Source organism: Pseudophryne corroboree, chromosome 7 (genome assembly GCF_028390025.1).
Source record: "Pseudophryne corroboree isolate aPseCor3 chromosome 7, aPseCor3.hap2, whole genome shotgun sequence".
Classification (NCBI taxonomy): domain Eukaryota; kingdom Metazoa; phylum Chordata; class Amphibia; order Anura; family Myobatrachidae; genus Pseudophryne; species Pseudophryne corroboree.
Genome location: NC_086450.1, coordinates 122,573,154 through 122,585,401, shown reverse-complemented (window position 1 = coordinate 122,585,401; position 12,248 = coordinate 122,573,154). Strand labels below are relative to the sequence as shown.

The window sequence follows — 12,248 nt, the reverse complement described above, 5'->3', positions numbered from 1 at the left end:
CCCTTCCTGAGCAACGTTGTTTACTATATCGACTAGAGTGTACGCTGTAAACAAATTAATGAAACAACCCTCGTCCGTGCTTGCAGCTCAATTTGGACTCATCATCCAAAGCTGCATGCTCCGGCTGGCTGCGACATGACGTCACTGTGCGATATCGCTAGTGATATTGCACAGTGTGTATGCCTGTCGGGCGGCCCAGCCCGGGAAGGGGGGGGGGGGGGGGGACACGACACTAGGCGATGTCACTCACCGAGCACAACCACTAGTGTGTACCCACCTTTAGGCATGCTTGCCAACTCACCTGGAAATTCTAGTAATTTGGGAAGGCTCCTTCCCAACCTCCCGAAAAAGATGTCCAGTTTCTGATCCCACCCACTTCCAGACTGGAAGTTGGATGATGTGATTCGCATTTAATTGTGACATCCTAGCCTGCCTCTACTATAAAATACATGGCTTTGAACAACAAAGGGTGGGACCACAATGACTGTGGCCCAGCCACATTGTAAAATGCCACAGTATTGTGAGGAAAATGTAAAAATAGTTAAAGGTTGCACTTCAAATCCATCCCCCCAGCTTTCATCTATCAATACTGTTTTTTAGAAGATCATGAGGAGTTGGAGATAGCCTAATGTGGGCCATATATCTACCTGGCCCACTTTACCAGTGGTGATCCACGATCTGATTCACCAGTCGTCAGACTCCAATTATCGTCAATCCACCAGAAATGAGATTGGTTAAAAATCCCAGACCCATCAAATCCAATCAATTTTGGGACGGAATTGGAAAATCCAAGATTTCCGACATGTTAGATTTTGCCGATCCCCCCTTCTAGGCATCACTAGATGCCTGACAAATAATTGTAAATACAGTATATGGACACCATGACACTTTAAAAGTGTTACCCTTTACAGAACATGCCCAAATGTGACATAATTACGAGGCCACCATCTTGCTTCACATGCTCAGAAATCGGCAGAAATCTACGGAAGATATACTGAAGCTGTTCGAGGCATTATAAATGATCTAATTTATCAGCAACAATCAACTTCATCTCTTTTTTGGGAACAGGGTTTACCCCACAGGCAAATAGCATTCACATATTTAAATGACAACCACACACTTCTAAAGGTGCATAGACACTGGCGATATTGTCAACAATATCGCTCATTTTTACCCTACTGAGCAATATTGATTACAACATCGCCCAGTGTGTATACTGCAAGCGATGCGTGCCCCCAGGGGTCTAAAACAGAAGCATCTTACGGGTGCTTCCAGCTCTGCAAGGTTAGAATGTGCACAAGGTGTATGCTACAGATGTTTCCTAATACACTGGGGGTAATTCAGGCCTGATCGCTAGGCTGCGTTTTCGCACAGCGTGCGATCAGGTCCATATGTATGCACCACAATGCGCAGGCGTGTCGCATGGTTACAAAGCTGATAGCTGCTCAGCAAAGGGTTTGTGTGACATATACGTTCGCACGGGCGATCGCAGGGAGATTGACAAGAAGAGGCCGTTTGTGGGTGTCAACTGACCGTTTTCAGAGAGTGTCTGGAAAAATGCAGGTGTGTCCATGCGTTTGCAGGGAGGGTTCCTGACGTCAATTCCGGTCCCGTCCTGGACAGGCTGATGTGATCGTAGCGGCTGAGTAAGTCCTGGGCTGCGCAGAGGCTGCACAAAATCTGTTTGTACAGCTCGGCTACACATCTGTTTGCACACTTGCACAACGAAAATACACTCCCCCTGTAGGCGGCGACTATCTGATAGCAGCACTACAAAAATCGCTTTCTAGCGATCAGGTCTGAATTACCCCCACTGTGTCTTCAGTCGTGCCAAACAGCCCCTCTCAGTGCGTCAGGTCCCGTGAAACTCGACATGTACTAGGTCAACAGGTCAAAAGGTCGACATGAGTTTAAAAATAATAAATAAACTTTGGACTTTTTCATACTTTACGATCCACGTGGACTACAATTGGGAATGGTAACCTGTGCCGAGCGCAGCGGTATTGGAGTGAGGCACCTTACCCAAAGCATGGCGAGGGGACATGGTGCACTAATTGAGGTTCTCCGTCACTTTCCGAAGAAAACAAAAAAAGAAAAAAAAAACTCACGTCGACCTCTTGACCTGTCGACCTAGTGCATGTCGACCTACAGTGGTCGGCCTAATGACTGTCAACCTAAGTTGGGTCGACCCAACGACCCATACCCTGTGTAAGTGCTACAATGCAGCGGCCGGGGCTTTTTTCCACTCCAAGTTCCATTGTGCTTCATCTGCGACTTTGTACATATTTTAAACTAATTCCTGTGCGGTTAAAGTCACAGCCCTATGTATCTGGTACTGTGTGGTGTTCTGCTGCGTCTGTGGTGCAAAAAAAGATGCAAATTTTGCTTACAGTCGCTATGTTCACGCTGCATGGCATACTGAGGCTAGGGGTATGAGGAATGTTAGTACTAGGATGATGTTGGATGAGGATAAAACACAATCATATGCACCTGGTTTGGTTTATGCCAGGACATGTGGCCTGGACAGCATTATTAGTAAATGCTAAAGTTACAGTTCACAATTTATACACCGTGTCATACACATATGACAGCCTGTCTGTATCTGGACAGTGTTATTAATAAATGCTGAAGTCCCATTTACCATGTAAAATACTTTTAAATAGAAATTCAAAATAAAAGTACTATGCAAATCTGCTATCCTGCCCCGGAAATATCAATTAAATAATGCAAATAGATTGTAGCAGCCACATTAATAATTGATATATAGTATCAGTAGTGGGATGGATAAAGATGCACTTAGCGTAACAGCAGTGGCTGCTGACTGCCTTCATCAATATCAATGCATGTGGTCTGGCTAAATAGAATTTGCATGAACAGGCCCTTAATGTACTTGGCTTAAGTTCGCACAACTCCTGTCTCCAATATTTTGCATCTCTAGGTACAAGAAGTCAAAAGACGACTGCATCTAAAGCTGCTTATGGATGGAGATGTTATATACCAAAATGTATATTTCACTCAAAAAAAATCTACGTCAGTCCCTTAATTGCTTAAAACACATATTATGGGGATAATGTAATACTAAATCATGTAATACTATGAACACTCGTGAGTACCTCCCAACATTCTCAATTACAAAAATTAGGACTGCCCCCTCCCTCCCCCCGCCCCTAATGGCTCTGGGGATGGATAGAGGCTTTAGGCATAACCATACACATCAACTACGTTACCACAACTATGCTCCTCCCTCTACATACAGGACCACAAAGTGGCAGCTTGCACCATAGCAACATATTCTGTGATGGGAAGGTTGCCATCCCTGCCCCGGTGGCTTCACCCCCCAATACAATGGCCTGCCCATAGTCTCACTTGTTTTTTCCTTTCCCCTCTTTTTCATCATCACATTTTGTTGCTTCCAATCCCCCATGCGTGACTTTAGCATGTTATGTGACCATGTTTAATTTCTGCCACAGTGTGATTAATTCACATGCTGTCAGGCCTGTCTGGGATCCAAAACACTTGGAAAACTTTGGGAAAGATTTTATAATCATAGCCTATTTTTGGTAATGAAGTTAAAGCTGTCAATCAAGTTTGTTTACATTAGTCTGGCAAGCACCCATTGGATGAATGGAAATATGATTGGTTGCTATACAGATATATTTAGATTTAAGTATTTTATTCATTAATTTGAAGCACATATATTTTATTTTTATTGTATCACCACTTTTGTAAATAAATACAAAATAATGTAAAATGTGTTCAGAAAACCCTCCCAGTTTTGACAGAAATAAAAAGGCAAGTGTAATAAATGTGCAGATCTGTCGTGTGGGTATCTGCAGAGGTAGCGCACTAAATGACAATCTATTTAATAATTTATTTTTTCAAAGTATGCGAAAACGAGAATAAACAATACGACTGACAACTTCAGCCAAAGTGCAGTTGCTAATTACATGGCGTATGAAGTGCACTGCAGTATATTAATTTTTCATGCCTTTAGTTTAGAGAGATGAAACACAGATGAAGATCTTTGCTGGCAGATCAGGAATTGAAAACTTTTGTAGAGAATTCTGGATAATCCAGAGAAGTTATGACATTTATCTGGATCAAACTCAAAACCATTCATAGAATCCTTTATGGCATTACAGCATTAGCCTGGGACGCAACGGCTTAATTCTAATGAGCTTGTAAGCTACATACAGTACAACTTTGTTGTTTGTAACTTTTTGGTATATATTCAATAAATGGCTTCAGCCAGTATCTCTCTCATGCTGAACAGACTCTTGTAGGCTAAAGGGGATGATACATCAAGCAGCTATTGGGCCAAATCGCCGTTCTCCCGATGCCTGGGTCGGGGGGGGGGGGGATCAGCAAAATCCAACATGTTGGAAACCCTTCATTTGCTAATTGTGACCCTAAAAACATCAGAATCAGTGAACTGGAGATTTTTAACATGCCGCATTATGTTGCTTACTGGTTGAACGGCTCAAGGGTATTAGGTAATTCTTCTCGTAATGTAGTATGTTAGAGGCACCCGATGTCTCCTCCGGGCAAGTCCTCAGCAGATGGCTGTTAAAAGTAGAGGCAGGATGGAAGAAAGATAACAGGCAGTCCCGGCCAGCGATGTTTGTACCATTATGAATATCTTCCTGACTGTATCTATATCATGGCCATAAACTGTGCCTACCTTATGGTGCTCCAGTCCTTGCCTAGCTCATCTCTCTAAGGGACTGTCCCTTTCTTGCATTAAAAGTGCATGAATAAAAAGATTTGTTATTTTATAAAAACTATTCTACAGGTAATTGTGTAGAAAATCAGCACTGGTCAGATGCTAATTATATGTTTTGTAAAGGACTGCAAATATCTGATTTTAGTACAATTTTATATATGTCCCAAAATTGTGGGAATAAATTGTTAAATTGTAAATCCATTTAATGGTGCAAAATGAACTTGTGATATAAAAGTACACTTTGTTATTACATTCTTCATTGACAATTAAATGAATTGCTTTTCATTGATATTCTTCACTCCTTAGTGCACAGGAGCAGTTTTACAAGCCAGCTGCAAGATCTGCCAGTAAGCACTTCTGTTTTGATACATGTTATATAGCTAAAGGTGACCTCAGCCACTTCAAACAGTGCCTGATAATACAATAGGCTGATCTGGCTGCAGTCCAGGGTGTCGGGGCTTGGGGTGTGTCAGCAGTGGTGAGCTGCCCATTTGGCCTTACTGGAACATTTCATTGGTCTGCTGTGTGATGTGTTTGTTTTTTTACTTTGCAGGGGGGAAGTGGTCAGTTGGTGTGCAGCCACTGAAATGAAGTGCTGTGTCACTCCTTGTGTAGGGTATGCAGCCTATCGCTACAGTGCAGGGCCCCTTCCTCCACTCTGACATCCTGTCGCCCCTTTGCTTGTGGTGGCAGGACCGTTTCCCTCCATAGGACTGTGATCCTGCCTATGAACTCCTCAATATGTTGAAGAGGGTTGTTATAATTATGCTGGAAACAGTTTCTTCTGAATACTTAGGGGGACATTTACAAAGCAGTGATAAGAGCGGAGAAGTGAGCCAGTGGAGAAGTTGCCCCATCAACCAATTAGCAGCTCTGTATAATTTTATAGTATGCAAATTATAGATGGTACATCAGTGCTGATTGGTTGCCATGGGCAACTTCTCCACTGGCTCACTTCTCCACTCTTATCACTGCTTAGTAAATGTCACCCTTAATTATAAAGGAATAATTTTGTGTGGCAGTCATCAAAATGCTTTATTATAACGTCACTAAAATGCTCTCTGTATTGTATAATGGTGACTAAGATGCTCTTTGTGCTACATGGTGGCCACTGAAATTCTCTCTATATTGTATGTCCCACTGTAATGCTCTCTGAATTGTATGATGGACACTGGGAACACTCTGTATTGTATTACAGTTGCTAGGATGTTCTCTGTATTGTCTCAAGCTTGCAGAATGTCTTAGAGGCGGTGATATGCCAGATTGCTACAATGAGATTGCAATAAAGGCTACTGAAAGTAACAAGATGCTGAATTTGAACGTAAACATTAGGACAGCAGGAACTCTTAATCAGGGCCTGATTGCGAAGCAAGATATTGATTTTAGTGTTTCTGTAACAGTAGGGGTTAATAAACGTCCTAAAAGTTTTTAGGCATAAACACCAAAGCACCGGTTTGTTAATTTAAATTAAATGGTGGCCCTAAAGTGGTAGTAAGCAGAACTTTCAAGTGACCATTTTGCTCTTTCCTCTTTGCCCATTGCCAGATGCACACTCTGATTGTATGGGGCAATTTCTAACACTGGAATATGTACATGCACTTATGTATGCTAGAGGTACATTTTTGTAAGCACGTGTATCACAAAGGCACAAAAAACACCATAAGAAGCTCTAACATTACCAAAGCAGTGATAAGCATTAAAAGAAAGTAAAGTAAATTTACAAAGCATCGGTTTTGCTGTCAATTCAAAACCAACAGGCATCCATCCATGACAGTATAGTGTCTAGAGTAACAGGATTTATAGTACTAAGCATTGATTCTGACTGTCATTTAAAATCCGCCACATACCTTTCGGTTTTGAAGACCCCTATGTCACTGCAAACCCAATGACAAACCATTAAGAATCAGCCGCTAAACAGTGCAGATTTAAAAAATCACTGCAGGCTTTGATGTAAGCATGGCAAAACACCGGAATACAACAAAATAATGATAACAAGTCTAGGTTGATATTGAAAAATAGGGGCAAAATGGCATGGGTCCTCTATACTTTTCAATAGGCTGAACCAGCCAGGGCTGGTAAAACTATAGCAGGGTGGTCCCATTCATTCTTATAGACAGTGTTCCTGAGTGACATTTGAGATGAGGCTCCTGAAGGAGCAGTAGCATTGGTTTTCCTGTGTTGCCAAAATTGTGGCTGCTACATGAACCAAAAAATAATAATTTTCCATGGAGTTGGAAGTGATAAAATAGGGAACAAAGGGTGTGAGGGTGTCTTTATTTAAATATTGGGCATGTAGTTGGAACCCCCACAATTACAATGCCGGCGTTCAGAATCCTGACGCTGAGATTGCGACGCCTGTCAGAATCCCGATGCCGAAAAGTTGTCAGTCAGAATGCCATAAGTATGACTGTAATGTTAGTCACTAGGGAGAGGGTTAGGATTAGGCTGCGGGGGGAGGGGTTGGGTTAGGGTTAGGCTGCGGAAGGGGGGGTTAGGGTAAGGGATAGGGTTAGTTAACTTAATACCCCTTTCACATCGCACTGAAAACCCGGTACCGACACGGCATATTGCCGTGTCGAAACGGGTCCGTGTGCGATGTGAAAGGTCCAATTGTGAATTAGCGGGTCGCCTGACCCGGTAATTCAACCCGGTAAAAAAGAAGGGTTCTTACCGGGTTGATTAGGGTCAGGCGCAGTGTGAATGGGAGCCGTTCCGATGCGAATTGGCTCCCTTTCACAGCATAGGCAGAGGCGGCGCAGGAGATGAGCTCATCTCCCGGCGCCGCCTCCACCCCCGCCCCTGCTGCTGCTGCTCCCTTTGCTGCTATGGCAACCGACCCGGTATATTGCCGGGTCGGAAAGCCAGCAGAGGAGCGCAAATGCCGGATCCCACCCGGTAAGTACACGTTTGTCTTACCGGGTAGGATCCGGCATTTGCGATGTGAATGCGGTATTACAAAGAAGTGTCAGGATTCTGACCCACGGGATGCCACTGTCAGTATTCTGACCGCCTGCATCAAGACTGTCGGGATCCCGTACACTAAGAGGCCTAGGGCTGGTGATCATTTTGGGGGACCCGTATATTTTAGTTTTTATCTACACCAAAGCCTGCAAAGATCCTATTGATAATATGTGCAGTGCTTGATATGAACTCTCCTCTCAATAGCTACTCCATTGTTTGGGTGTGTTTGCCATCAGTTTTGCAGTAGGATCTAGACCCACAGCTTAGTAAATCCAGGATTTCTACTGTATAAATCTTAGGGGTATATTTACTAAAGTGCGGGTTTTCAGAAGTGGAGATGTTGCCCATAGCACCTTCTAGAAGATAATAGCTAGAATTTGATTGGTTGCTATGGGCAACATTTTCACTTCTAAAAACCTTAGTAAATATATCCCTTCTAATGTAAAAAGCATTGATGGTGAACTAATGTTCAACTGTGTTCTAAAGTCTGGACTGGCGGTGGATTCCTTTGGTTTTGCATTTAGTAAATCAGTGGATCACTGGACAGCACTGCAAAATCCCAAATTGATTCTTAGTAAATTTACCCCCAATGTCTCTGAAAGGGAAAGGGTTACATACTGTAAATGATTTTACAAAATGTATAGTTTCTACAAGTGGGAACAAAAATAATAATAAATGACAACGTAAAACATACTAAACAACCAAGATTACCATGTCTTTGCCTAGGAATGTACACAAAATGAACATCTCTGTAGTTTTTGAATAGACTTTCCATTGCAATGCAAATGAGGCCTTTATTATTACTGTTGTACGTGGTTCTCTTCAATAATAGACACCTAAATGTCTTCAGTTCTGCACAGCTCAGCTGGATGCATTCTGCATAGTCAGAACTGTGCACACATTTACTGCAACACTTGCAATATGTTAAACCTTTAGATCAATAATTGCCTTTCTTAATCATTTTACAGTTGTAAGACACTTGGTAATTATTCTATAAATAAAAATATATTTCTGTTTTCACTTGCTATCCAGTGAAGGAAAAAAAACATCAAAATAGTAAAGCAGGTACACACTAAACGATGGAGTCCCAGCGACGGGCAGGCGCGATGTACCGATATATCACTCCGTTGTACACACTGCACGATATATAGTACATTATCGTGATATATCGGTACATTCCGCATTTAACTGAAAGCTGTCGTTCGCAGTGTTGGCCCATCTGACACGCAAAACATCAGATGGAACAGGTCGTTAACAACAGCCGTGAATGCACAATCGCGGTATACACTATGCGATGTGGATCATATTTCAATCTGATAAGCATCGGGACGATATATCGTACAATATGTTGCTTAGTGTGTATCCAGTTTAAGGTCCAAATTTGTGATCGGGGTCAGTGATGCTGGTCTTTTGCCCTGTGACCCCTGCTCTACTCTTCTGAGCATGTTTAGTTATTCAGGGCCCATTCAAAGGTGGACGCAAAGCTGATGTGTGCACAGCTGCCCAATGTTTTTGTACTGAGCATGCATCATGATGGTTTATCGATGGGGTTCGCAGTGAAGATAGGGACACAGGGATATCGACAGTCAGCGGGCCTTTATAGGGGGTAACTGAGGGGTGGCTAGTCTAAGATTCAAGTGCAATGGGTCTTAGCGGTCAAGTTGAAGCGGACATTCTGTGCAACCATACAGTTGTTCAGATGTCCAATGGCGCGACTGATGTATGCAAGTGGCGGATTACAGCCCTAACCAGTGGGTGTCTGTACAAACTCAGCAGCTGCGGCATTAGCATTTATTTACAGTTGCGCTGGTGAAAAAGACGCAGTCACAATTTTATTTGACTCAGGCCCTCAACTGGCAATACCTGGACATATAGAACGTGACTTCTGTTGTAAGATTTTAATTAGTAAAGGAAAAATAAAAGGGGAGCTGAGGCAAGAACCCAAGGTCCTCCACATGCTGAGGGGACCCACAAAAAACAAAATCACCAACATCGGTCTGGCCCGAGGGTTGGGCGGAGGGCAAAACACAGGCTGCTACAAATGGTGCCACGACAAGCAACACTGTCAGTGTGGTCAAGAGGAGCCAACTGGGAGGGACAAGGAGGAGGAAAAAGAAGGTCACATGCAGCACTATTGATATGGTCATGGCACAGAAGATGCTCCTTCTAAGATCCTGCTGCAGCTTGTGGGGTCCAACACTTGAGAATACTGGGAAGTGAAAAACAGTGGGGATGCATAATATGAACTGGGATCTCTGTGTGACATAATATGAACTGGGGGCATTATGGCATAATATGAACTAGGAGCACTGTGTGGCATAATGTAAACTGGGAGCACAGTCTTGTAGCATAATGTGGACTGGAGGCACTGTAGCATAATGTGAGCTGGGGTTGCTATAGCATAATGTAAACTGGGGGCACTGTGGGATAACATAAACTGGGGCACTGTGTGTTATAATGTGAACTTGGGGCACAGGTCTTGTAGCATAATGTGGATTGGAGGCACTGTATCATATTGTGAACTGTGGCTCTATTGGTTCATGCATTTTATTATTCCTATGCCATTTTTCTAGGTTAGTGGTAACATCTTCCAACAGTATTTCAAGTTATGGATATAATCTATGTTTTCTGTGGCTAAATAATATCTTCCTTTACGATTTGAGCTATTATAAATTTGAGCCTGAACTATCGAGCTGGAAAAAAAAAAAGGAAAAAAAAAAAACCTACAGAAACACTCAATAGTTGCACCATGCCCCACTTAAAATGCATTGCAGAAAACTGATCACACAGGAAAACATTTAGCCAATCAATATGCTCATTAGTTGTAAAATGATGACTTACCAGATTTCCAACAGTGAGCACGTTATTAAATTCTTCAGTTATGGGGTAATGTTCCATTGCCATAAACAATGTGTTCAAAACGATGCAGATTGTAATAGCAAGATCAACAAATGGGTCCATTACAATTATATTAAGAACATTTTTTATTTTCAGCCACGTGTCATTGCAGTCCCATATTAGGTAGGTGTTAGCAAATTTGGTCCAACATGGCGGACATTTTTGCCTGGATTCTTCCAATTCTGTGGAATAGGTAAGAAAAAAAAAGTTCAATTACGATGAGTCTCGCTAATATTGAAATACTTCTTTATACCACTGCGCTTTTTTGGGAGCAGTGTCTAGAATCTCCCCTTACTGCATAAGAAGGTGGATAAAAAAGTGGCTGCAGTATTACTTGGGGCCAACAGGTGGTGATAGTTGGCAAACCATTGTTCCTTTGCTTATTTATTATTACCAGTTGTTTATTTATTTGTATAGCGCACACATATTCCTCAGCGCTGTACAGATGTTTTTGTCAATTCATACCAGTCCCTGCCCCAGTGGAACTTACAGTCTATATTCCCTGCCACATGCACACACTTACACACTAGGGTTAACTTTACTGGGAGCCAATTAACCTACAAGTACTGTATATTTTTGGATTGAGGAAACCGGAGTGCCTGGAAGAGACCCACGCAAGCACGGGGAGAATATACAAAAACTCCACACAGGACCATGGTGGGAATCGATTTCATGACCTCAGTGCTGTGGGGCAGTAATGCTAACCATGACACCATCCATACTACGTATTTACTTAGACTCAATGGAGTGCAGTGAGGTCAATGTCTGGGGGGGCATTGGCTAATATCATTGTCAGATTTACACACAAACACATATATGATTTGGTGTTGACTATTTAAATAATTAGAATAATACAAAGATGGTATTTCTAAGTTCCAAATATCATCTTTGTATTATTCCAATAACCTTCACAGTGAAAGCTCTGGCATATACTGGAATATAACAGGTAAGACTCTGTCTTCCCTGCCTACCCTGACCGTACGTCACTGGTTAGACTCTTGTAGACATTTGTAGTTGTAGAAGTATTTTAAGGCAAGGCAGATATATACTGACAACCGGCTATGGAGCTCTTTTCGCAGAGCAAAATGGCATATCCTTGGACCTGCTAGGCACCTCGATTTGCACAAGTAAGCCTTAAATTCCACCAGTAGATAATAGTAAATATTGGCTGAGTGACAAACATATAGTGCACCTATCTTATCACTGTCAATCTATTAGTGGGATTGTACTAGAATTCATGTAAGTGTGTAACTTTTTGAATTCCGGTGTTTAAATTTTTATGAATTCCAAACAAACACAAATCAACAGAGTGGTTATCTGTAGTTATACGATTGCCACTTATCACGGCGACAGAAAATCAGTTTCTGACTGGAGATAGACCCTTATGTGCTTACATGAACTACTGTAGCTATGCTGGGTCACACGTGCTGAAGATTAGAAAGTCAAAATTTAAAAATAAATGTAAAAAATATAAATACATTGTTTTTAAAACAGATAAAAATTAATTTATTACAGAAATTATTTTTCTTTTCTTTTTTTTTGTCTTTTGCTGGCTGCTTCTGCTATCTCCATCCAGAGATGTCGATAATGATAAGAGGATTGTGGAAACTGAGGGACTTGCTAAACTGTGAAAGGCCCTATCTATAGTTAAAAAGGACTTACCTCT

The 12,248-nt window shown here is 42.0% G+C and overlaps 1 protein-coding gene across 6 annotated transcripts in view; it reads right to left on the bottom strand.

Moving 5' to 3' along the window:
- The window catches only part of LOC134944764 (sodium channel protein type 2 subunit alpha-like), a 419,840-nt gene that overhangs the window by 203,659 nt on the left and 203,933 nt on the right, over positions 1–12,248 (bottom strand). For all 6 annotated transcript variants that reach the window (XM_063933615.1, XM_063933612.1, XM_063933610.1 and 3 more), the window contains one exon: positions 10,526–10,764. In XM_063933615.1, coding sequence (XP_063789685.1) covers positions 10,526–10,764 — 239 coding nt within the window. The remainder of the gene's footprint in view (positions 1–10,525; positions 10,765–12,248) is intronic.